We start from the raw sequence: 27,500 nt of genomic DNA on the forward strand, positions 1-27,500 counted from the left end.
TGACCGTGGACAGAGGATACACACCAGGTACTGTAGTACTGATACTTCTCCAGAGACAGAGGATACACACCAGGTACTGTAGTACTGATACTTCTCCAGAGACAGAGGATACACACCAGGTACTGTAGTACTGATACTTCTCCAGAGACAGAGGATACACACCAGGTACTGTAGTACTGATACTTCTCCAGAGACAGAGGATACACACCAGGTACTGTAGTACTGATACTTCTCCAGAGACGGAGGATACACACCAGGTACTGTAGTACTGATACTTCTCCAGAGACGGAGGATACACACCAGGTACTGTAGTACTGATACTTCTCCAGAGATGGAGGATACACACCAGGTACTGTAGTACTGATACTTCTCCAGAGATGGAGGATACACACCAGGTACTGTAGTACTGATACTTCTCCAGAGACGAAGGATACACACCAGGTACTGTAGTACTGATACTTCTCCAGAGACAGAGGATACACACCAGGTACTGTAGTACTGATACTTCTCCAGAGACGGAGGATACACACCAGGTACTGTAGTACTGATACTTCTCTAGAAATACTGTAGTACTGATACTTCACCACCAGATCTGCAGTTCCTTTTGTTTGGGATCATCTCAGACGCCTCCTCACCTGTTCTGCAGGTAAAAAAACAGTCTGATAGACTTCAAAACTATCAGTCAAGCTCTGCAGTTTTACTTCTACTCTTTATCCCCACATACAGTCTGATAAGTTGAACTACACCGTGACGTGGTTGTGGAAGTCCGATGATGAAGATGTGAGCGAGCAGTTCCAAAGCCATCATTTCTTTTTATCAGTAAGGAAAAGGGTATTTCATAAAAGTGTGCCGACGCGTCCCGAAGCCCACAGTCACTGTAACAACAGCCCACATGGCTGTTAACGGCTGAGTTAAACAGACAGAAGCTGGTGATGTAAAATTTGAAGTTGTACAAAAACCTACACAGAGTTCCCTCAACTAGGAAGTGGACTTTGAAGAAAACAGTGAGTAGAAATCAAAGCTCAACAAATACAGCAAATCCAAAACTTTATTCCGAAATAATCCATCGATTGATCATTCTATTTTATAATATTAGGGGAAAATGTTAGTCACAATATTCCTGGAGTCCACTGTAACATCTTCATTGTCTTGTTCAGTCAGCCCAGTCGTACATCCTATACTACCAGAATATATCTGCGGCTCCAACTCAATGAAGCTGAAACCAGCTGCTTCGGTTGTGAAATGTTCATTGCTGCGCCTTTCACCAGCCGATGTCACAAAACGTAATCTTTAAGGCGCCACTCAGACGGCGTTTCTCATACAGAAGCCTGGAAAAGGAAACGTGAGGCAGATTCAGCCGACTGTGATGACTCATGTTGTTGTTCTCAGTTACAGTGAGGAGGAAACCAAAGGGCTTCTTTAAAAAAAACACTCGTTTATAGACAAAAACGAAATGACCAAATGTGGTCATCTGGTTTAATGCACGAATGATATAGAGTGTATTTCTTTTTTAAAAAGGCTGAACACAAACACATGAAGTGATGGTTTTGACGGGTTGACCCGGTGATATCGGAGATACGAGCGTCAGACTGCAGCGGTGGAACCTTTCCGGATGTCTCTCCCTTGTTCCCTTCCTCCGCCTCACTGCCGTATTTAAGCCTCTTTCTGCTGCAGAGCTGACTGCTAAATGATGTGGTGGGGAGCAATGATTCAGTAATTCAATAATTGGCTAATTCCTGGTTGGCTCGTATCAGTTATTTAACAGCAGCGGAGGGAGGAGGAGAGGCATCGAAGTCATTGAATCGACGCGGCGAGGAGGGCTGATCGCCGCCAGCAATACTCACAGTGGTGAAGAGCAGACGGGGCGGGGCAGCTTATGGTAGAGCAAGGCTGCTATAGTGTGTATGTGTGGGGGGAGAGGGGGGAGGGGAGGCTGTTAATGAGGGGAAACTTTAAAGTCGTACACACAATGAGACGCAGCAATGAGCTCCACTCATTACAAAGTGAGAGGTACAAGATTGGATCCATAAGAAGTCAAGTTTCCCAGATAGCATTAATGAGAGAAACACCCAATCAGAGCGCTTCAGATCTGTTGCTATGCGGCTAATTATGGGATGAACTTCGACACTGATCTTTATATAACTTTTTAGATGAATTTAACACAATTCATTAGAGTCCTTGAGCAAAACACTGACCCCCGTTTGCCCCCGATGATTAGACCAGTGAGGAAATAGATCAATGGAGGCAAACTGTAAAGGGCTGAAGATAAAATCCCTTTAAATGCACTTAATTTACTATTCAGCATGATTACTTAACTTTGGAGAGTCTTCTTCTTAGTAACGGCTGATTAAGATATCTGCAGATGTAACCCATCAAATTATATCGTGGTCGAAGATATGGACGCGTGGCGGGACGCCAAAAGATGCAGGAAGAAGCACATTCTTAAATCTGTGTCAAATAGCATCAATCGAGCTTTTGATGGGTTCATCGGAAGTGTTTTTGGTGCAAATGTTCTTCAGACTCACAGAACTTTAATTTCAAATTGGAGAGGAGATCCAAAATGATTCTAAATGATTCAGAACATCTTGCATAAATGGTGCTGCTGTTATGAACATGGAGACCTTGGTTTGAACATTTCACTTAATATATGATGACACAGCAGTTGTCAGACACAGGAACTGCATAAAAAACTTAGAAGCAGACTTAGTATGGTCAGTAAATAAACCTCTGGAGCTTTTGAAGCACATTTAAACTTACTTTTACTGTTTGGATTCAGTCTCCGTGTTCTTATTATTGCTGCTTCCTTCAGCTGGTTTCAGCTAAAAAGTTCTGATTAACACACTTTCCACGACCTTCAACAGCAGACAGTCAGTTGGGGATGAAACTGGAACATCCGGAGACAAAAGAACGAGCTGAACGGAGAGTAAATGTTGACTTTGAATTAAGGTTGTGTTTTCAGCTTGTTCGGCTTCTTTTTAGTGGAAAAAAACAAACAGATAACGTCTTGAAGTTTAAACTGGTTTGAGTTTTTCCATCAAGTTGCGTGACATTACGTCATTAGATTACATGACGTGATATTACATACTTTCACTACTATTAGTGTTGTATCTTTGACGCCAAACCAACATGTTTAATGTGTTTCCATCCTAATGGCACATATTAAAATATGTTATAAAATCACAACCAGCCAGTGAAGAGACCACCGAGTACTACCAGCATAAAAATACATGTAAAATTGCTGTTCAAATCTGGTTGAGTTGCTGTTGCAAATTTTTAATAACAAATCAGATTATTTACAGTAGAATTTTGATGCGGGAAAGTAAAAATGAAATTTGTTTATATGTCTTCATGGCGTGCTGATAAAAACAAGGAGACGTACTGTTCGTGTCTCATTTGTAGAACCGGATGTTTTTTCAGGCTGGATTTATGCTCCATGTTTTTTGCAGCATGTCAGACTGAAATTCTCCCAGAATTGCCTTTTCATTTTAATGAATGTCCGTCCTGCAGGGACTGCAGCATCCGTCCCGCTCACATTCACATCCTCCGCTGCTTAACGAACACACAGCGACCTGAACGTAGTTACAGTCTCTCGTGTCCTCTCTGATCACACTGACTGCAGCTAATAATTCTAACCTCTGATCACATCACAGCCACCTTCCATCACATCGTCGGGAGATTATTTAGTCTTTTTTAATTCAGTCTGATATTGTTTTCATGTTAGCAAATTTCTTCTTGGATTTCTTCTTTCTTACTAATGAGAAGTGAGTGATGTATCCGTCAAAACATCATTTTCATTCAACACAGAAGCTGCGTTAGTCGTAGCTAGAAGCATCATTTATTTAAGAAGCCGGTTTAAGAGCTGCTTATGAAGGCTGACAATCTGTACAGTTTTATCCACATGACATTTCGGTGGCCACTCTTCTAGCTATGGAGGAGGAGCAGGAGGACGAGTGAGATCTGAAATATTCCAGTTTTTACTTTGGTCTAAATAAAATTCTAAATAAGTAAGTGAATAATTATTCGTAATAATGAGCCAGTGAACATTGATATGTAACCTGTAAAAATTCTCAACTGCAATTCTACAAAATTTGACATAATTGAAATGAAGCACAAAAATGATACATACATTTTTAATAGCTATGGGATGTATTTTAATAAACAGGTATGGCCTGTACTGGAAAAATGTAAATATTAAGCTCAGTTCAGCAGGGAGTGACAACAATATCTTCAACTCTTGTGACCACTTTTGTGGTACTGTTTCTAATATTATTTCTAACGAATGTTGCAAGGTTGCCAACAAACGATGTGTGTAAATGTAAAGATTTTGTTCTCTACAACATGACAAACTGTTGTGCACTTCTTGGGTTCTGGCTAGTGTTTTTGCAAATATTCCGTAATAATGTACTTTATTAACGTTTAAGTGACAGATGTTGGAGTTGGGGTGGATGGATGGGTCAACTAAACTGGAAATCACTGTTTGCTTGGTTACATCAATGGTCAAATGAGGTTATTTTTACAACAACCATTAGCTGTGGCAACAAAAGCTCCCCCACAATGGAAATTTAGCTCCAACACAGTTTAACTGTAAATCCCAAACCAAATTCTATCATTGAGGTGTAAAATCGGAATTTTGTGTGACAGTCGTTTTTAACAGATTTGTAAGGCACAGACTACTGAGGCTGTTCTGATAATAAGGGCACCGGTCAGACATTTCCAAGCTAAAGATTTCAAAATCCAACCTCAAAGTGTTAAACTGCTTGAGATCAAATGTAAAGAAGGAGCAGAGCTGATTGGACTCATCAACTAAACAGAGAAGGATAAGAAGTACTATTTCACAGCAGGATATTACACATCAGAGCCACCGAGGACAGAAGCATTAAGACTGGATGTTTCAGATGTTATGAGGTCGAAAAGTCTTGAAGGGTTACGGGAAGGCAGTTATGAACAACACGTGGTTGAATACGAGGCTCACGGTGAAGGATGTTCTTGGTTCCATCATGTTTTTGTTCACAACAAAAGAACTTTGTCCTCTCCGTCCCCCCGGACGTCACCTGACTCTCTTGTTCTCTCTAAGCTCTTCCTCTCGTTTGCCCTTCTTGTCTCGTCGTATTAATGAACAAACTGAACATGTAATTATCAGCTGGCTACCTTCTCCTCGTGTCTCTCCGATCAGACTGAGGACATGAGGAGTTTCATCTCATATCACATCTGAGATCTGTTTCTGCTCTCCGTTGGGGGATTTTCTCTGTTGTCTCCAGCAGGAAGCTCCTGTTTGACCTCTTTGATTTGATTTTTGAAATCAAAAAATTTGAAAAAAAAAAATTTGACCTCTTTCTCTAACACGTTCAGATAAAATGGGATTTCTCACAGTGGGAAGAAATTCAGCTTAACACAGAAAGTCCAGCAAGAAAATGACCCACTCAACAGAAAGAGAACAACACCACAAAGCGTGCAGACCTCCGGGTTTCTTTACGCATGAGGAAAGGTTCAGTGTTTTAAATTAAGTTCATAAATTACCCAGTGGATTTTTAAAAGACTTCATAGATCTATGGATAAATTACTTTTTTGGTTTCATGAAAGGAAAACAGCTGACGGCTGTCGACAAACAAGTGTGTGGATGAAGAAGGTCAGAGTGCTCCTGTTGTTCATGAACAGAGAAGAAAAGGAAATGCTGCAACCTTCATGAGAAAAACTTACGTTGCTCGATCCAAATCAGTAACTGAGTTATCAACGATTTTTGGAGCAGTTGTTCCTGCGCATCCATGATTCCAATACGCACCTGAAACATCAGCAGAGAGCGCACAACAAACTCTGTCAACAGAAAGAAGTGTCACGAGCCAAGTCCAGCGAGTAGGTTTGGTGGGGAGCACCGGAGCACCGGAGCACCGGTGAGGGCGACAAACTGGTGCTTTGTTAACCCGCCGTGAGCAGCAGAGAACCGAAGAGCCGCTGACCAACAGTTCAGCTCGTCTGCACCGAAGGTTTCTCCCTCCGATGCCTCCGAATGTCACGTAGAAGCCAGTTTCGAGGGTCTAAGTCTGATACTTCAGATTCCAAACATTTCTCTTCTAGTATCGATTCCTTATTCAAAGATCGATATTTAAAGTCAGGAATATGGAGTAAATATGTAATTTATTATTAACAGGAAAAGAAACCAGAATCAATCTAAAACCAACAGGAACTACTTTTCCTTCCGCCTGCCGTTGGTCACGTGTTGAAGTGAGTCGATGTTCACATGACGGGAATCTTCAGGATTCAAATTCTGTCAAACTAATACAAATTAATACCAGTTTAATAAATAAATACGGTTATGAAGTAAGACTGGAGATGAATGCCACAATAAATAGGCAATATAAAGCTAAGGGCAGCAACTTCAATAAAATAATATTCATATCTTATGATATATTGATGCTGAAACAGCTGTTTTATTGCTAATTACTCTGTAAATGTTAATATTAAATCAGCTATTTATTCTATAAATGCAACAAACCGTTCCTACTAAATGTAGGCAGACCCCTGAGCAGCCAACGACGCTCACCGTCCCACTCGCCGACGTATTGCCTGATTTATATATTTATTATGATATTAATAGATTTCATTTCATTTAAACATAACATACATACAACAGTTAGTCTCAGTAACATGTCAGTTCCTCTTTTTACTACAGTGTATTTTGAGAGCTGCGTACATAGTTTATTATTTCCCTTTTCTGAGTTTTTCTTTAGTAAAAGGTAGCGGATGGATCGGACCCCCGTGGTGTTGCACATTAGCACCCTGGGCGACAAACTCACGGTGCACAAGAGCTTGAATGCCAAAAACTGGACCTGTTGGCGCTCCTGACCCGACGCGCCTTCTTCGGTCTGGGACAGTGACCTTTTTTTTGTCCTTCTTGAAACACGAATGCCGCTCAGATCACCCGACCGGCTCCTGGTTTCATTGCCGTAGATTTTCTGCAACATTTCAAGGGTCTCCGTTGACATTTCCCGAGTTTGAGACAAAGTTTGACTCCAGTTCACGGTGAAATCACAGATGCTCACGAACCAGCGGTCCCGTGTAACACGTGGCTGATGTTCATCAAACAGCCGAACTTCAAAGACTTACTTACAGAGTTTATAGCTTCGCTGTGCTCCGTCATCACGGAGGCGCTGTGCTCCGGTCCGGTCCGGCCCAGTAGTCCCAGAGCTTTTGGATTTCCCCCTCGTATGAACTGTATACACATCGACTACTCTATGATGACGTGACAACACGGATCACGGAGGAGTGTACATGCAGGTATTTTTACATTTACATTCTTGACACGAACCCATCTCAGTCCTGGTGTCTTCCTGCAGCAGTTCTCATTTACCCAATACTGGTACATCCTCTCTGTATTATTCCCGGCATCAAAGAAAAACAACCAGTGAAGTTCTCCAGCAGAATATTCACACTTTTGAAGTTGGGCTGTTTGTTTTTCTGTGTATTCACTGTTTTGATGTCTTTTCTACAAATGACTTTTCACTCCTTACAAAAGAGACTGATTCACACTAATTGGATGTTTTTTCTTTTGTCTCTGTGTCCTCATTGAACCTCCCACCACTTATTTTTACCTCCTCCCTTCATCGCTTCATCTCCTCCTCCTCAGTGATGTCCTCAGACGCCACCACCAACCCTCTCCTCCAGCAGCAGCCTCCACCCCAGCAGGCGACTCCCCTTCTCCCCGGTTCCTCCGCCCCGCCGGGGGAGCATGTTTCCACGGTGGGCCCGGTCCCGGGGGCCCCCGCCACCACCGCCACAGCGGAGGAGGCCCAGGCCGGGAGCAACCGGACCATCCCGACCGCCTGCGTGAGGCCCACCCACCCGCTGCGGAGCTTCACCAACCCGCTGCTGCCGCCACCCATGGGCACCATCGACCCCAAGGTCTACACCTCCATGCTGCCACAGTCCAGTGAGTACAGCTGCTTATCATCGTTTCTCAAATCTACGATTTTATTCTTTATATAGTATGTATACCATTGTTAGCCATCAAATTACACGAAAGCTCGTCATGTGTTCAACATCAAATGTGTGTTTGATCGTCTGTTGACGAACCTGTCTGCTGAAAACCAGGAAGTTCAAAGGCAAAATGTGACATTACGTTATGTATCGTCATACGACATAATATATGACGTAATGTATGTATAATCTGACATGACATACAGTTGTGACACGACATACAACGATACGACATAATTTGATGGAACGTGACATGAGATGATGTAATGTGTGTTGACGTTATGTTGCACGACATTGCGTATTGTGATGATATGACATAAATTGCCGTGATATGACGGAGCAGTCGGTGTGCTGGAGGTGAAAACCACGACTTCAACATGACATATCATGACATCAAGCAGAGTCCTAAACAGTGTACCAGTGTTGGTGGTACTGAGGAGTCTCGCTCTGATGTCCAGTTATCACATCATGTTGTGCCTTCATAGAATCAGTGCATTTGCTTTTCATGACTTCCTTTCATACTGTGCTGAATTCTGCTTCATGTGTTTGTATTTTGGGTGATAGATATTGGTTCTTGTGTTCTGTCCATTTGTCTGCATTAGGAAGTCTGTGCGATTCACTTTGGTTTGATAATTCATCTTACTGCCAATTCATATATATTCATGGATGTTTCTAAATCAAACTTTCCCAGAATCCTTCACAGTAGAAAAACATACCGCTGTTTCATTTAGGGCTTCTTTTATGAAATGCTATCAGCCTCTTCTGAAGTGAGAACAGAAAAATAAGATGTTTGTCTTGAACGATGACAAAAACAATATTTTTTTTTAGATTCCCCTTCTGGTTTCCGTCTCTCTCGTCGTTTCGAGCTTGTTGATTGTTTTTGTCAGATTCCAGTGGCTCTTAGTTCGAGCTGGATTCTCTCCGCTGAGCGTCCGCACTTCGTTCAATATTTTATTCAGGGAAGGTAAATGCGTTAGCCTGAGGCTTCCACACAGCGTACATGTCTTGGTGTGTACTTGAGGAAAGATGTACAGTAAGTGGCCTTGACATTAGCCAGAGGTTCGATCTGATCTGGACTGACCTCCCTCTGTTCTCTCCGTCTTTCTGCTACCTGTCCGTCTCTCCCTCTGTCTCCTTCAAGGAGCCGTCACTTTGACAAAACGTCCCTCTTTCATGCAAATCAGCTTCTCCTCAGTTGCCTTTTGTCTTTTTACCCGAAGCCTGTGTCAGTTCATCACTTTGCACAGAAATATCTCATCAAATATCAGATAATTGGGTTCAGATAACCGAGACGCCCGGAAGAGGAAATATTTTTGCTGATTGTCAAAATGTTCCTCTCGTGCCGTCATCAAATTAAAATGTTGAACCTTTCAGTACTTACATTTATGAACAAATAACTAAGGTTGACTCCAGACGGTTTCCTCCATTGGTTGGTGGGGGGACGTTGACTTCCTGTTTAGCTAACCAGCTCCTGAGCCATTCATTAAAAGAGTTTAATGATGGTAAGATCCGACATAACAGCCGGCCCAATGTAACAGCATATGCAGGGCAAGTTGAACATGTCTGCAGCTGTAACATGAGTGCATTTTTAATAATGTCATAGTTTTCAAAAAACTCATGATCCACTAAAATGCATGTAGATACTTCCAGTAATTTTCTCAACTATAAGGCCAGTGAAAATATACAAGGGGCCAGTATCTGAAGCGCTGTGCTGGCTAAGTGGGAAAAATGTTAAGTTGGTCACGCAAATGACGACAGGAAGGGAAGTTATGGTTGTCACTTCCCACTCCCTGCACTCGCAGAGCAATATGCAATATTTTGAATCATGGGTGGACAAACAGACGCGTTTCTGCCATAAACCATCATCAGCGTACATTTAGAAATGACAGGCATGACATGACATGACGACATGTCTCCAAACATCATATTTATCATAAATCTAGAGACACATTAAGAGCTACATTTTAAGTGTAAAAGTGCCAGTGAGTGGAATACAAATATAATCCAAGGGATAGAAAATAATGTAAAATTAGTCAAAGGACAACATTTGCATCCACTCTGGAATAGTATGAAGAAGACAAGAGGCTGCAGTGATGAAGATACAACAATAGGCGGGACCAGCAGCACTGATTTTGTCTTTATAGCCTGTAATTTCTAAACACACAGCTGACACTGATGATGGTTTATGGCAGAAACGCGTCCGTTTGATTGCCCACAATAAAAATATTGCATATTACTCTGCAAATGTTGGCATTCTGAATTTGTTTTTTCCATTTTCATCGTAACTGTGCTGCCGTCTTGTTTCCTGATCCGTGAAATGTGCATGCCATTTTTCCACCCCGACCCCCCCACCACCAGCACCACCACCACCACCACCACCATCTCCTCCACCCAGCTCCACCCCCCCACCACCTCCTGCCACCTCTTGCCCAGCTCAGCCTGATGTTCTTCGTGAGGAGCGACAAGATCAACTGGTGGATCCAAAATATCTGTGCTTTATAAGGGAGTCAAATGATTTCAGAGTAAATTTCTTGATTTCAATAGTCACTCTTTCCCTGGTTTTCAAAGCCGTGGTAAATATGTCACACCGCCGTTTACTTCCACTGTCACCTTTAACTGAGAAAGGACATGAGTTTCTGAACCCTGGCGTGTCCTGTTGGAGCTTCAGTCCACAAAGTGTTACCGTGGAGACGCCATGAAAACAGCACCATTCTTCTCAGATATTCCCTGTGTGCCATTTTTTCCTTTCTTTGTCCTCTACTTTCCTCTTTCCTGTCTGTTTCAGATCTTTCTTTCTTTTTGGTCTCCCTGTGCAGCTCAGTCTGTCAAACCGTCTCTGATCGCCTGCAGCACTGTGAGCACAAACCCAAACACTGGCCTACAGTACATATGATCCCTGGCCACAGTGTGTAAATGTGCTTGTTGTGTGTTCCTGCTGTCTGTAGGTGTGTATCACCTCTGTGTGTGTGTGTGTGTGTCTGTGTGTGTGTGTGTGTGTGTGTGTGTGTGTGTGTGTGTGTGTGTGTGTGTGTGTGTGTGTGTGTGTGTGTGTGTGTGTGTGTGTGTGTGTGTGTGTGTGTGTGTGTGTGTGTGTGTGTGTGTGTGTGTGTGTGTGTGTGTGTGTGTGTGTGTGTGTAAACACTTCCATTATGGCTCTGTTTACATGCCCAGGTGGCCTCAGATTAACATTGATTTTTGGCTCCTGGAAACCTTTTGCTCAGAAATAGCGAGCCTGAGGCGACAACTCCCAGAGAACGCCCCCCCCCCTCCATCACCCTGTGACCCCACCCACCACCCTCTTCCCCCACTCCATAATACAGAGCCTCAGTGCCAGGCAGCGCAACCTCCATCAAGCCCCCGCCTCCCCTCCACCTCCTCCCGGGAGAAAAAAAACAGCCTTGTGAGCGATGGTGTTTGATGTTCATCGTTGGGCTTGTTTGTGTGTTTATCTGGCTCTGAATGAGTCCCCTGGTGAAAAGAATGAGCTGTTTTCATGGTTTAATTGGATTGTTTTGGTGAGAGAGAGAGAGCCCTGGACAAACTAAAGGTTCAAGTTGGTAAGATGGATGGAAAGCTGCAGGCCAAAGAGGCTCATCTCACACCAGTTCTTCTTCTATTGTACCTGATGTTGGTGGTGTTGAACCAGTCCAACAAAGAATGAAGGTGTACAACAGGATCCTCTGGATTCTGTTCATCTAGGTAGGTAGGTAGGTAGGTATATACTTTATTAATCCCCGAGGGGAAATTTTTTCGCCACAACAGCATACATATAGGAGCAATAATAGAAACAATAGAATAAAATAATAATAGAATAGAATAATATAATAGAAAAGCAATAAAATAAAAAATATAAATATAAAATATAAAATGCACAGTACATACAGTATATATACAGTACATTAAATATCTATATATATTATATACAACAAACCAATAAACACAGTCAACATATATATATATATATATACATACGGTACAGTATATATCTATATATATAATATACATATAATATACATATAATATACAAGCAAGAAACCAAGAATCACAGTCAACAGTGTTATTGTACTGTGATGGATTTTGCCAGAGGTGAGTTATTGTAAAGTCTTATGGCAGTGGGCAGGAATGATCTCCTGTATCTGTCCTTGTGACAGCGGAGCTGGAGGAATCTGTTAGAGAAAGTGCTCCGCTGTCCCTGCAGCAGGTGGTTGAGAGGGTGGACAGGATTATCCAAGATGGACAATAGTTTGATCAGCGTCCTCCTCTCCACCACCTTTTCCAGACTATCTAGTTTGTAGCCGATGATGGAGCCGGCCTTCTTAACCAGCTTGTTGAGTTTGTTGGTGTCACCGGCTCCAATGCTGCTCCCCCAGCAGACCCCAGCGAAGTACAAAGCACTGGCCACAACAGACTGGTAGAACATCTCCAACATCATGCTGCACACATTGAAGGATCGAAGTTTCCTCAGAAAAAAGAGTCGACTCATCACCTTCTTGTAGACAGCATTGATGTTGGTCTTCCATTTCAGTCTGTTGTCGATGGACACACCCAGGTACTTGTACTCCTCAACCATGTCCACCTCCTCTCCCAGAACTCTCAGCGGTTGTGGAGCCGTCGCCTTCCTCCTGAAGTCGACCACCATCTCTCTGGTCTTGGCCACGTTCAGGAGCAGGTGGTTTCTTCCCGCCCACTCCACAAAGTCCTCCACTACTGCCCTGTACTCATCCTCCCGTCCGTCTCTTATACATCCGACCACTGCAGAGTCATCAGAGAACTTCTGCAGATGGCAGGACTCTGAGTTGTACTGGAAGTCAGTTGTGTATAAGGTGAACAGAAAGGGAGACAGAACAGTTCCCTGAGGAGCTCCAGTACCACTGACCACCGTATCAGACAGCACACTGCCCAGACGGACAAACTGTGGTCTGCCTGTCAGGTAGTCAGTGATCCAGGAGACGGTGGACGCGTCCACCCCCACCACCCGCAGCTTCTCACTCAGCAGCAGTGGTTGGATGGTGTTGAATGCACTGGAGAAATCAAAGAAAGTGATTCTCACAGATTCACCGGTTCCATCCAGGTGAGACTGAGCTCGTTGCAGCAGGTAGATGATGGCGTCGTCCACTCCCACACGAGGCTGGTACGCAAATTGCAGAGGGTCCAGAGAAGATTTCACCAGCGGCCTGAGGTGGGCCAAGACCAGCCTCTCCAGCACCTTCATCACATGAGATGTGAGGGCAACCGGACGGTAGTCGTTGAGGCCAGATGGAGTCTTCTTCTTGGGGACAGGAACCAGGCAGGACGTCTTCCACAGCACCGGGACCTCCTCCTGCTTCAGGCTCAGGTTGAAGAGGTGTTGTAGGACCTCAGCCAGCTGGGCGGCGCAGGTCTTCAGGACCACGGGGCTGATGCCGTCAGGTCCTGCAGCCTTGCGCTGGTGGATTTTCTCTAGCTGTCTCCTAACCTGGCCAGTCGTCACAGAGAGGGGGGTGAGGGGTGAGGGGGATGGATGGAGGAAGAGCCCTGTGAGAATGAGGGCTCTATGCAGTTCACCAGGGGGCGCAGAGGGGAGAGGGGGAGGCAGCAGAGGTGTTTTGGAGGTGTGAGGTGTGGAGGAGACAGATGAGGGCGGTGAACTAAACCTGTTGAAGAAACAGTTTAGTTCATTTGACCTCTTCAGGGAGCCCCCTGGTTGTCTCTCTCTCCCCTTGAACCCAGTAATCTCCTTCATACCGGTCCACACCTCCCTCACGTTGTTCTGCTGGAGTTTGGCCTCCAGCTTCCTCCTGTAGGAGTCCTTGCACTCCCTCATCTTCTCCTTCAGGTGGCGCTGCACTCTCCTGAGCTCCTCCCTGTCACCAGACCTGAAGGCTGCTTTCTTCTTATTAAGAAGAACTTTCAGGTCACTGGTGATCCACGGCTTATTGTTGGGGAAGCATTTTACAGTCCGGGATGGTACGGTGGTGTGTTCACAGAATTTGATGTATTCTGTGAAACAGTCCGTCATGCTGTTGATGTCCTCCCCATGTGGTCCAAACAGCGCATTCCAGTCCGTGGACTCAAAGCAGTCCTGCAGGGCATCTTTAGCCTCCTGTGTCCACCTCCTCACAGTCCTGGTGGACACAGGCTGCCTCTGCACCAGGGGAACATACTTTGGTGTCAGCAGGACCAGGTTGTGGTCTGATCTACCAAGGGGGGGAAGGGCAGTAGCACTGTATGCATCCAAGGCATTAGCATACAGTAAGTCCAGGGTTTTATTGTTCCGGGTGGGGCAGTTCACATACTGGTGCAAAGTTGGCAGTACTTTATCCAGACTGGTGTGGTTGAAGTCTCCAGTAACTGCCAAAAATGCACCGGGATGCTTAGTCTGTAGTTTAGCCACCATGGAGTGAATGGTGTCCACTGCTGCCTCTGCGTCGGCTGATGGAGGAATGTAAACAACGATAACAATGGCGGACGTGAACTCCCTCGGCAAATAATAAGGGCGCATCCCCACGGCGAGCAGTTCAATGTCCGGGCTACAGAAACGTTCCTTCACACACACGTGGTCGGGATTGCACCACCTCTCGTTCACATAGACTGCAATCCCTCCACCTTTCTTCTTACCGCTCCGAACAACGTCTCTGTCCGCCCGAACAGTCCTGAAGCCGGGTACGGCCGCGCTGTGGTCCGGGAGATGTGAGTGCAGCCATGTCTCGGTGAAACACATGATGCTGCACTCCCGGTACTCCCTCTGGGTCTTTACCAGCGCGCCGAGCTCGTCCGTCTTGTTGGCCAACGACCTCACGTTCCCCATTAAGATCGCCGGTACCGCTGGCTTGTATTTCCTCCTTTCCGCCTTTAGCTTAGCTCCGGATCTGCAACCCCGCCGTCTTCTCCGAAGTTCAACGGGGATCTCAGGCCTCGCTCCGGGCAGCAGCAGTCGAGGGCTACTTAGCACGATCAGCTCATCACGCGAGTAGACAATAACAGAGCCCCCAGCCAGAAACGTGGAAAAATTACGGTCCATTACGGTCCGTTAACTGAACACGAGAGAAAGAAAAAAACAAAAAAACAACTCCGAAGAGAGAAGAAAGGTTTAAAATACTAATAACAAGGGGAGGGGAGCTGCTGCGACAGGCTGCCGCTAGCGCGGCAGCCTGTCATGTTTTTAGTGGACATATAGAAAATGTTTAATATAAACATATTGCATTAGTTTTTCTATGATATTGGCTCGTTGGAACGAAAGCACGACTGTTTTTCGTGTTCGGTGAACTACGGGATACAGTTACTACTGAAAAGACAATTACTTGAGTTTCAATATTCAACAAAGCAAGCCATCTGTTTTGAACCACAGACTGGATATAAAAATGTCCATAGTTTCTGGGTCTGAAAAATGGAGCCGCTGTGAAGTACCACTGCTGCAGTTCCTCAAATGGCCACTTGGGGCCGGCTCCAGCACCAAGTCAATCCCCACTGACCGCCATGTTGAAATCATAGACTGGATATAAAAGAGTTCGTAGCTTCCGGTCTGAAAAATGGTTCTGATCCAGAAGTGTCTTCAGCTGCAATACCAGCGAGTGCCACTAGAGGTCGGCTCCAAAAAGCCTCCGGCTCCATAGACTCCCATTCAACTTCTCTCATCAAATCCAAAGTGAATAAAATGTGTCCATCAGTTATCTCGGTGTTGTTAGCTAAAGTCACTCCTTCTTATTAGTTTTCTGGAGGTCCATCTGAAAATAATCCCTCATTCATTAGAAAAGAAGATTCAAGAAGACCTGGTTTTGGGGGCGTGTCTGTTTGATTGACAGGCCTGTGGTGCAGTCAGGTTACAGCTATCGGTGGGCGGGACGTAGTGTCGTCAGGTTTCCGATCACATTGGTCAAATCCACCGCAGGCTCCTCCCCCAGCTCATCCAAATATGGTCAATTCCAAACTGGAGGCTTCATAACGGCCTTTCACAAACCAACAGGTGTCACTGTTGGTTGCCACTTGTTTTGAACCCAAGCAGGTATTTCAGTGGCCTAAACAAGAAGTGTGCTAATATGCTAATACCTTGTCCCCCTCCTACGTATTGCACAGCAGGAAGTGGAAAACAATAATAAGAACTTACAGCAGAGCTGCTCAATTGTGATTTTTAAGCAGATTCTGAAAATAATTTTAGTTTGAGAATATGATTGTTGTGTAAACTATGTTACATTTCAATAACGTGATTTCACATTACAAACATTTTGGCATCACTGTGTATTCTTCTGGCAGCACTGCATCTTAAGAACACCAACAAAATGCTGCCTGCATTTGATATACTGTCAGCTACCAGGCTCATATGACTATATAACTGTATTTCTACATTACAGTTCTCATCATTACCATTGCTGTAACTACTACTATCACATTCAGAGGCCATCATAAAACCACAGACTGTAAATAGAAGTGGCCTTCATGGCGTCACCTCATGGTTTCTTCATCTTCAGAGCAGCCGCACCTTAAATGAAACCTTAAATGAAACCTTAATAACATTTAACTGAGTGATTTATACAGTTTTCATGAATGGAGAAATTATCTGGCGAGACCAGAACCGTTTTCTGAACCACAATGTAAACATGTTTATTTTGAGTGTAACAACACGGAGTCTCAACTCAATTTTGTAGCTAGCCTCAAGTGGCCATTGGAGGAACTGCAGTTTTCAACACTTGTATTTTTCTTTTTCCACTTGCAATTTTTTCTAATTCCTGCAATTTTACACAAAAAATGTGCTTAAAACGCTGTAAATGACGGCAATTTTTTAGAAAATCCTCTGCAAAAATCAAGCATTTTTAGTCAACAATCGCAAAAAATGTGGGGACTGCTTATTCAGCTGGTTTGGTGGAGCTCAGCTATGTGAATTATTGTCACAGTGTCTGAGAGCTGCATGAGTAACTCTCGGACACTTATGTTTTGTCAAGGTAGCTCTCTTGAGACAAGAAAACTTGAGACCTTTGACAGGTATGACAGGTCCGTTCCTCAAGAGTTGAGCTGTGTACATCCAACCATCTTACTCAACCTCCTCCTGCAGCCTCCGTCACACTTCTGTTGGGGGAAAAACACTGCTAGGTAACAGAGTGTAAGCAAAAAGGATGTTTCCTCCAAAGTCTATTGGACAAAACTTAGAGGACTAGAACATATTTGTAGAATACAAGGTTTAACTCTTCAACTATGAAACCAGGAACTCTATCAAAATCAAAATACTGTGAACGAAAGAATCCAAAATGGAGCCATTTACGTTGCTTCAATGAAAACAGACGAGTTTCAAACAGAAAGGAATATTATCAGAAACTTCTATTTCTGATATTCAGCTGGAGCAGATCACAAAAAAATGTGTTCGTCCCTCATTGTATATCAGTTTTTATATCCAGAGACCTTTTTGTCTTTTTAAATCGAGTCTCCAAAGTCCGTCTGCAGAGTAAAGTGTGATGGTGGGCAGTTACTCACCTAAATTGGCCTGAATGTGCGGTTTAATGCTGGAAGCTGTAATGGGATTGTCTGACTCAATGTCTGATACAGAGAGAAGACATTACAGCCACAGCTGGAGGCAGACGCACAGCCAGCTGTGATGGATGTTTTTAAGTGTACGCCTTCATCTCGCCCCGGAGGAAATGCGTTATTACCAATGAAAAGCTTTTAGATAGTTTAAATTGGTTATCTGTAGCATGTGGACGACCACAGAGGGACGGAGGGGGAGAAACCTGAGCTATATTTTACACTCATTCTCAAATCATACATTTGACTTATCCATTACCTGACACTATATAAAACTAGTTTGTCCTGAGGATGGCACCACAGCAGAATCATTAGAACCAACTCCACAGCAAAAAAATACATGAAAAAATGTGAGCAGCGCCTGGAGACACGTAGCACTAATTGTCAAATAATTCATGTCATGTAATTATTAAATCATTACGCAGAAGATGGTGAGAAGAGCAGCGGATGAATCAAACTCATCTTCTATTCATATGACCTGTTCTTCTCACGTCATGGCAAGAAGGAGAGATGGGAGATGAAGGAGAGATGTTCTGAAAGACTTTGTGCCTCCGGGCATGAAGGAGTACAGATGAGGGAGTTGAAGAGGGGAGTAGTTTGATCAGACGTGGTGAAGGTGCAGAGAATGTACACTAGGGCCTTAAAACATCAAAGGATTGCACACTCTGTACTCTCGTTACACAAATCAATTTACGAAGTTTAATCAAGTTCTTTTGCTGTTTTATAGATGGAGGCTCATTTTGTTTAAGAAAAAAAAGGTCTGAGAGAAAATAAAAACCCTGATGGTGAATCAGAATGATGAGATATTTGATTAATTTGACATAATAAGTAAACACGATGAGATATTTAATCAAGTTTATGAGATAGTAAGTAATCAATGAGATAGTAGATCAGTGTAATGATGCACTAATTCAAAATGACAGATTATTGAAATTCTGCAATACGAAGTCAAAGTTTTTGACTTACTAACTCAAAGGTTAAGAGATAATACATCAAAATTACAAGATACTAAATAAAGACAAAAAATACCATCTCATATTTACTAAACACACACAGTAAAAAAACAACGACGCCCACCTCAGACCTTAAATGGCTTAAATCCAAGTTATCCATAAAACCTCTGAGTTACTGAGTCAAAGTTATGAGATAGTAAGTACAAATACTATCATGTTAATATTATAACTTTTTTACAATAACATTATACTTTTTTAAAAACACTGTCAAAGATATTCATACAAATGTTAAAGTAAACTGGAGATCACAAGTCAAGGTGAGGACAAATACATCAAAAATAAAACCAATTAAATATAATGAGAGAGTTTGTCAGGATTAATTAGGATTAAGAGATGATATAAATAGTAAATCAACATACCTCCTAACTTTGACTGTGTATTTCTATTAGTAGTTTCTAACTTATCGTAACTAAAGTTGTTTTTATCACTTCTAACTTCTTGCCAGAAATTGGCCTTCCTATATTTCCAATAAATTAAACGTATTCCCAGTTTAATGAACAAGTCTTTTGTTTCCTCTGTTGAGCGTGTTAACAAAAATAGTGTGAAAATATTCTTCACCTGTGAACATCTGTATTTGTCTGTTTTTACATAAATGATTCAGATCCAATTAAAGACACGGCTCCAACTTTAATGAACCTCTTGTTCTAAGAATAAAAGAAATGGTTGAACCCAGAGCGTTTGGTATTTGCAGCCGGCTGCTGCTACATGGTCGGTCTGTTAGAGACAGACACAAAACAAAATATCAAAAAACAGGCAGACAAAGAAACACCAAAGTCCTGTACGAAGAGGATGAGGAGCAGTCTCACTTCCTCCAGAGACGACATCTCCTCAAAGACCGTTTTCATCTTTTACTGTATTTACTACAAAGTGTTGAGGGGATCAATAGCCCCGCCCCTCCATCTTCACCTCCTATCGCTGTAAATCTTTCCATCTTTGCCCTCGACCCAGAAACCGAGACAGACGCCTCTGAAGTGACCCCCGGCAGGCGTTTCACACCTCCACTCCGGCTTGTCTGGTAAATATATCCACCTCTCTGAGCAGTCGCCCTCCTCCGCTGCCATCCCTCTCTGACAAACCCCCCGAGGGTGAGTCAGGCACCGTGAAACTCTCTTTTATGGCTTTCTCTGCTGTGGATGTGTAACCTTTGCTTCAGCTCTGTATTGCTGCTGCTCATTGTGTTTCTCCACAAAACGTTTTTTTTTTTCTGGAGCTCCGTTCAGTTTGGATTCGGTCTGACAGCAGCGTGCTGAGAAGTCATACTAACACATTTGGTTCGCCCTCAGTTGGAAATGAAGTTTTACAGACATTCAGAGCCACACAAGGTCAGACAAAGAAGTTGTGGGGATGAACAGACTCAAAGTTTTGAGGCACTCCGGTGACCTTCTGAAGTTTAGATGGTGAAAAAACGGTGAAACAATGTGGATATTTTTCAGTTGCCTCCTGCTCATGGGGCATAAAAATGTGAAGGTCTGAAAGAGGTCTGGTTCAAACTTTGTAACCAACCAAGTACAAATGATATCTGACAGATGCTTCCCTGCGGTTTCCAGTGAGCATGGCGTCGGTCACTTTGCGTGCACTGCTGCTCGTTCCGTCTTCTGTTCGGCCCGCCGGCTGTTTCACAAGTGAAGCGTTTTGTTTTCCCGTCTTATTTCATTTCCCGATTTGGTTATTTATCCTTGATTAACAAAGTTCAAACAGCTTGCTGTGTTTTAGTCGCTAATACAACAATAATCATCCCTATTATTTTGTAACTAATAATACAGAGTGCCTCTAGTTTTATGTTCCAATGTGAGCGGATGCTCGTTGGATCACAACGACCTGCTGCTTCAATCCAGTCTGATCCGTTCTGGATCGATCTGATGATTCAATGATGAGCTCAGCTGAAAGTTCTGGTGTAAATGGACCCGGGACGTATTGAGGTTGGACCTGCTGAGCCAACGCTCTTTTATCTGTGTGCACCACGCAATGCATCGTGGGCCACCGGGAGACCGCTGACTGACATTATCCGAGTAAACAATAGAAATATTGAACGCGGCTCTCGTTGTAACGTCCGTGTTGGTATCTTTCCACGTGTCATCGTCACGTTACAGCAGCTTCCTGAGGTCTGGATATGTTTATTTTTCAGTTCTTACACCTGAAGGTTTCTGCCGGCTCTTCTTATTGAAACTTTTCAGCTTTTTTGTAACCTGAAAACATCTGTGATTCTGCACAGAAAGCTGCTTCACCAGCGCCTCCTCTGAGTTTCTCTTTCAGTTCATCGTTGTGACGTGTGACACATCAGACGCAGAGCTGTGGAAGAGCTGCTGCCCTCTTTCCACATTTCATTCATCCGCAGCGACGCACACCGACGCGGTGGAACAAATACATAATTGGATTGGAACTGATCGGGTCCTGACGGTTCAGGTTGTGCATTACAATCTCGCCGAACTGTGTTCAGACATTTACAAACACGAAATATGTCACACCATTTTCAGAGACTGAGCATTAAAACGAGGCCCAGTGAGCAAAGATGTCTCATTTTGTTCATGTGTGTTGCTTCAACTCCTCTTCTCATGTTTCTTTATAAAAAACCTTGATGACATCACACAGCTGATACGTCCACTCTTTTCCTCCTGAAGAGGTTTGAGAGTGTTTGATGGAACATGTTTGAGTGATGTGGTCCATTTTCTGCTGTAAACGTTGGCGAGACGCCGGCTTCAATTTAACAAGAATCTCAGTATGATATATTTCGTAAGCTAATAATCACAAATTACAGCTGCAGTCTGATAGACTCAGAACATCCAGTGTGGTATTTAAACTGGAGTTTCAGCTGAAGGAAGCAAAGTGAACTCTTCAGTATTCGTGCAAAAATATGATCTTATTTTTCGAAGTTTCACCAAAAGGAATCATATCAGTTTAAAAAAAAAACTGCAACCTCAGTGTTCTGCACAAACATTTGAGTATAAAGTATATCGTTATGTCAGTTTACAGGTGAACCAGAGATGATTTATCTCTTCAGGAGAAGAAGTATTGTCATTTATTTGGTATTCATTTTTCCCAGCTGGAATTTTACACTAAACTTTTATCATGAATCTGCTTTGTTGTAAAAAAAACTAAAAAAAAACTGTGAGAGAAAGTTTTATTCTCCACAGGAGAGCAGGAGACTGTTGTAGTTCAACCAGAGGGTGCAACAACAAAACCAGGCAGATGAACTCAAAAACAGGAAGACAACAAAAGCTCAACGGGACACGGCAACAAACGGCAAACAGAAGGGAAAAAAACAAAGTTTAGCTGCAGCAACTAATGATGAGATGGAGGTTTTGAGTCTGTACGCGGACTGATCGAGCACGGCGGCTGCTGGGGCATCCGAACCTCACCTGGCACCAGGTTTTGTAGCCGTTGTTCTGCTGCTATTTTTCTGACTGATTTTCTGCAAACTGCAGAAAAAGCCATCAATGGGCATCCGAGCCATTTAACAACTGAAGATGTGGGTGGTGGTTCAGGATGTGTTTGGAATGCAATAATCTCATCTAAAGAGAAAAGCAGCAATCTATTTTTGGCATATCATTTTACATTGTTGTGCTTTCTGGGCTCTTGAAGGAGATTATATTGTTTTAGACATTTTAGTCCGAGTAAAGGTATTTAAATGATCTGGTCCTAAATCATTCATTTGGCTCTGACACTTCATATTTGGACAGTTTTGCCTGTATGCAGTTAAAATTATGAGTATTTTGGACAGAACAAGACAGATATTAAGGGCTGTCATAATTATCAAATAATTGCCTGAAAACGATTATTTGAACTGGCAAACATATTAATTAATCGTTAGATTTATTTCCATTTCTCTGTAAAAACAGCAAAAACAAAAGTGAACTAACAGAAATATTAATTTTCCATCACTATTTTCACATCAGTTTCCACCGTTTGAGGTTTGACCGGCACCCTTTAAATAAGTTCAGCTGTGCTGCACTCACTTCTCCTGCTTTAATGGCTCGAGTGGATATTTAGCTCCACAGGTGAGCTTTACTTCTGAGATTTGATTGATTTGAAACCGCAGCAGCACTGTGGACACATTTATGGTTATAAACCAAATGAAATGTCAGATTTGCAGCAAAAGTGTGGTGGTCAAAGAATCTATTTATGTGTTCCAGTGTTGAATACAAATAAATGGCTCATCCTCTTCAGGAGGTTAATGTACATTATTAATATATGATTAAGGTAATACTAATAGTGGCATAAAATAAACAGAAAAAGACAAATCTATAATCACAATTATTTGTGTAACCAAATGACCTTCACGACCTTCCCGATAATTACAAGACACTCAGACCTTAAACATGTTTCATTTTGACATTTTAAAATACTACGGTGTCAGTTCAGAGGTCCATCCCATGTTTTTAAAATGAACACTTAAGCTTATGCATACTAATGCCTGAACAAACTTCCTGACAAGGACCTCGTAGTAGCCGTGTGATTAACACATGAAGAGTCAGCAAGACGACAAGTTTCTGTATCCTTAACTGAAAATCCACTTTGGTTTTGTGGACAAACAGCATCTGTCATTAAGAGAAGATTTATTTAGCTTCTTTCCATGTGATTTTTCCCTCTGGGTTGGTTGTGTCGACAACTGGTTTTGTACTTTCATTATTAGCAACATGTTTACAGCTTCAAGGTGTTTTCACAGTAAAAGTAAGGGTTTGTCTTTTGTTTGGCGGTTTAAAAGTAATTTTTTTCTTTCTAACATTGTGTTGATGCTGAACGCTGTTTAAATCCGACTGTGTATTGTTCTCTGGTGAAATCCGCTCCTATCGAGGCTCTTCCAGGTGTTTTGTTTCTCGAGGGGCAGAATGGATGTCTATTGATTAGGAAGTGAAGTAGTGCAGTTCAGGAGTGGAGGAGGGGATTGTGGTAGAAGAAGCCTCAAGACGTGCTTCGACATGAGGAGGCTGTTCAGGGATTCAAGATGAGGAGAGAAAGAAATACAGACACCGCTCTTTTGTCTCCTGGTTTTCCTTTCACTTGTTTTTCTTTCACTTTCACTTTTCACTGTACGGAGGCAGCAGTTAGAAGTATGTGTAAAATCATTTTGTTGTTTGTATTTTTGCTTCATCTGCTGCTTGAATGTCTGTTCTCATATTTGTGTAATCGGTTCGTTTCCTTGTCGATTCGCTTTCCTTAATTTTATTTATTTAATTTGTTTACATTTACTTTGACTGAAAGGATAGATGGATGGATGGATTTATGGATGGATGGATGGATGGATGGATGGATGGATGGATGGATGGATGGATGGATGGATGGATGGATGGATGGATGGATGGATGGATGGATGGATGGATGGATGGATGGATGGATTTGGATGGATGGATGGATGGATGGATGGATGGATGGATGGATGGATGGATGGATGGATGGATGGATGGATGGATTTATGGATGGATGGATGGATGGATGGATGGATGGATGGATGGATGGATGGATGGATGGATGGATGGATGGATGATGGATGGATGGATGGATGAATGATGGATGGATGGAGGATGGATGGATGGATGGATGGATGGATGGATGGATGATGGATGGATGGATGGATGATGGATGGATGGATGGATGGATGGATGGATGATGGATGATGGATGGATGGATGGATGGATGGATGATGATGGATGGATGGATGGATGGATGGATGGATGGATGGATGGATGGATGGATGATGGATGGATGGATGGATGGATGGATGGATGGATGGATGGATGGATGGATGGATGATGGATGGATGGATGGATGGATGATGGATGGATGGATGGATGGATGGATGGATGGATGGATGGATGGATGGATGGATGATGGGTGGATGGATGGATTGATGGATGGATGGATGGATGGATGGATGGATGGATGGATGGATGGATGGATGGATGGATGGATGGATGGATGGATGGATGGACGGATGGATGATGGATGGATGGATGGATGATGGGTGGATGGATGATGGATGGATGGATGGATGATGGGTGGATGGATGGATTGATGGATGGATGGATGGATGATGGATGGATGGATGGATGATGGGTGGATGGATGGATTGATGGATGGATTGATGGATGGATGGATGGATGGATGGATGGATCTGTTTCCCGTTCCATTTCTCACTTTGCCTCCAAACTCATTGAAAACAATCAATATCATCTCTTTGTTGTCAGATCAAAGTGTTCATGTGAATCGATAGTAAATGGTTGATTTCAGGAAACAACATTTTCTATAAATCAAAGATGGACGGATGTTCATGAATACATTTTTCCAGCTGATGGAACATCTTTGTGGAAACTCTTGTCCCAGTTTTGTAATCAAGGTTTTCAAACTGCCAATGTTATTATTATTATTATTGTTGTTGTTGTTATTATTATTATTATTATTGTTATTATTATATAAAAGAGGTAACAAATATTTCCAGCATTACATTTCTTTGGCAGATATATTTGAAAATAGTGACACGAGTCGTAGAGGTCAGTAATTGATCCAAGTGGAAGAAGCCAAGAGTGTAAAAGTGAATAGAATATGGAAATGATATAATATGAGATGAATAATAATTTGTTGTTTTACTTTGAAATGTCTTAATTGATTTAGAAAAGTCAAACTGACTCTAATCTGATGCTGGTCAATGGACCGATGAGCCATCACCATCACCAAGAAAAGTTCTATCCGGATCTTTTACCCGTCCGGAGGCAGAAGAAATAAGAATGAAGGATACTCGTATATAATTTAATTGATTTTGTAGATTACGACGACTCTTGATTGTTTGAAATGTGTGGCCCTTTCCTGTAAAGAATCAGAGATTATTCTCAACATTTCCTCTAAAGTCACTTGATTAAACGCTTGTAATGTGTCTGATAGATGATTTTTGCCATTCGGTCATTAAAGTTCTTGTTGCGCCAGCTGTTTTATTTCTAAAATCATAAATTTTGCCCTCCAGTTCTATCACTTAACTTGTGAATTATGATCTCCCATCCTGCCTCTAAAATCTTCCGTTATGCTCCCCACTGAGATTACAGATGACGTTTACCATTCTGTCGCTCTTCCTTCCTGTTTCTGACATCATTAATTACACTAAGCGCCTGGTCTCTAATGTCCCTGATTACACCGACATGTTCTCTCTCTCCATCATCGGGGATTTTAGGATCCTCGCTCTTAAAGCCTTCATTAAACTTCCCATTCAGTGGAGGACACTCGTACATTCTTTAAAATCATCCTTTCTGCTCACCATTCTGTCCTAATGAAGGTCGACGATGCTCAGATTACTGTTCCAGCTCTAAAATCATGTTATATTCACTTTACTAGCACGAAAATAGTTTCTAATGATTATCATTCTGTCTTTATAATTACTGATAATTGCACTTATACTGTCAAACCATCATCGGTGTCATTCAGTTACATTCAGTCACAACTGACTTAAGTTATTTTCAAATCTTTCTCGTCTTTTAAATGTGGACTTGCAGCGTGATTACAGACCTTCTCAGAAACCTCAATGAAACCTGAAGAACTTATCACAAACAAAGAAACAAAGCAGGGTGCAACTTGATTCGATTTTTGACTTTATTGATCCCACAGTGGGGAAATTCGGTCTGGAAGTATCTCCAGGTGTAGAAAGGTCCTGAAAGCTGACATTCTCCGAGCGGAGCAGGTATTCTCGGGTTATTTTCCAGAGACATTAGAGGAGGTGCGGGACACCGGCAGATCTGGTCGGCAGTTAGCTTCACTCCAGATGCTGTTTTTGACCACTGCAGCTGCAGCCTTCGACGTGGGAGGTGTGTGGGCTGAGATTGGGACGGCCCAGGTGGTGGTGGGGCACGAGTGCGTCTCAGGAGAGCCACGTGGAGGGCTGCTTCTGAAGCTGGAGCCTCCTCAGTCCAGACGCAGGAGAGCGTGCTGCAGTCTGTATATAGATACAAAACTAACAGTCAATTCTTTGTTTTAAAGATCCGAATCCAATTCAACTGACAAACTTCTGAGTCCGGTCCAGCCCTCAACTGTGTATTTGATGTTTTAAACTCTTCCTGCCTTGTAGGTGCGAGCCTCCCGAAGCCCCAGGTGAAGACGGCGTCTCTGGGTCAGGCCGGAAAGGCTCGCTCTCCTCTGCTGCCCGTCTCCGTGCCGACGGCGCCGGACTTACCAGACGAGGGAGGAACGAAACCGTCCGACGACTCAGCTGCCAACGTGAGTCTGCACGGGGAGAACGTTGGAGGTGTTCTTGATTTGGTTTGACACCACGAGCAGTCTGCTTGAAAAGCTCCCAGATGAGTCCTCACGCCGGCGTGTTCGGGTGCTTTTGCATACACTGCAATGCGATTTCTACGGGTTCCAAGTGGGCTTGCACTTCTGTGATTTCATCATTTGTAAGCTGGTCTATGAATCTGTGGAGCACGGTGTGTTGAATATGCATATTTGCAGTGAAGACAGTCTTTTTTTCAGACTTGGTCTCGATGATGTATCATCAAGTTTTCAACAACAATTTAACAGAGTCAAGATCATTTAATAAACTCTCGTGCTTGTTTTAAGATAGAAAGTCATTGTGTCTCCATCTGAGATTGGTTCTCAGATGCTGATATTTTGGAGGCATAAATCAGATTCAGTCCAAACAAACACAAGATTGGTCCCTAATAAAAGGGAATTGAAGCTTTGATTGGATTTTATTAACTGTAGTAAATTCAGCACTGATGTACATTTCAACAGCACTAATTCCTCAACAACATATTAATATTCAAACATGATCATAATCATGATTCTACTGCTTCAAGTTCCTCTTTTTAACACAAAAACTAAATGTTATTCTATTTTATTTCACGTTTTTTTTAATTCATTTAATTTAGTTATTTTTTAACAAAGACAACGCTTCCTTAATATTTGACATGAAGACATGTATGAATAAATTGAGGGTTTGGCCCTCTAAACTGCTGGGAGGGGAATAGGAGTGTCGTTTACGGGAACCCAGCAGTAACCCATGAAGAGGAAGCAATTAATTAGTGAACTAAATCTGCTTGGCTGTTTAAA

At 42.8% G+C, this 27,500-nt stretch overlaps 1 protein-coding gene across 1 annotated transcript in view; it reads left to right on the top strand.

The window, feature by feature from the left end:
* Positions 1-27,500, top strand: part of dcc (DCC netrin 1 receptor) — a 318,060-nt gene that overhangs the window by 269,258 nt on the left and 21,302 nt on the right. Inside the window, exons 26-28 of the mRNA XM_069721879.1 lie at positions 1-27; positions 7,622-7,924; positions 26,518-26,666. The exon at positions 1-27 is cut by the window's left edge and continues 123 nt beyond it. Of these exons, the coding sequence (XP_069577980.1) occupies positions 1-27; positions 7,622-7,924; positions 26,518-26,666 (479 nt within the window). The remainder of the gene's footprint in view (positions 28-7,621; positions 7,925-26,517; positions 26,667-27,500) is intronic.

Source organism: Brachyistius frenatus, unplaced genomic scaffold, assembly GCF_029030835.1.
Source record: "Brachyistius frenatus isolate BFR_SWC_R1_liver_20210118 unplaced genomic scaffold, ASM2903083v1 Contig_276, whole genome shotgun sequence".
Classification (NCBI taxonomy): Eukaryota; Metazoa; Chordata; class Actinopteri; family Embiotocidae; genus Brachyistius; species Brachyistius frenatus.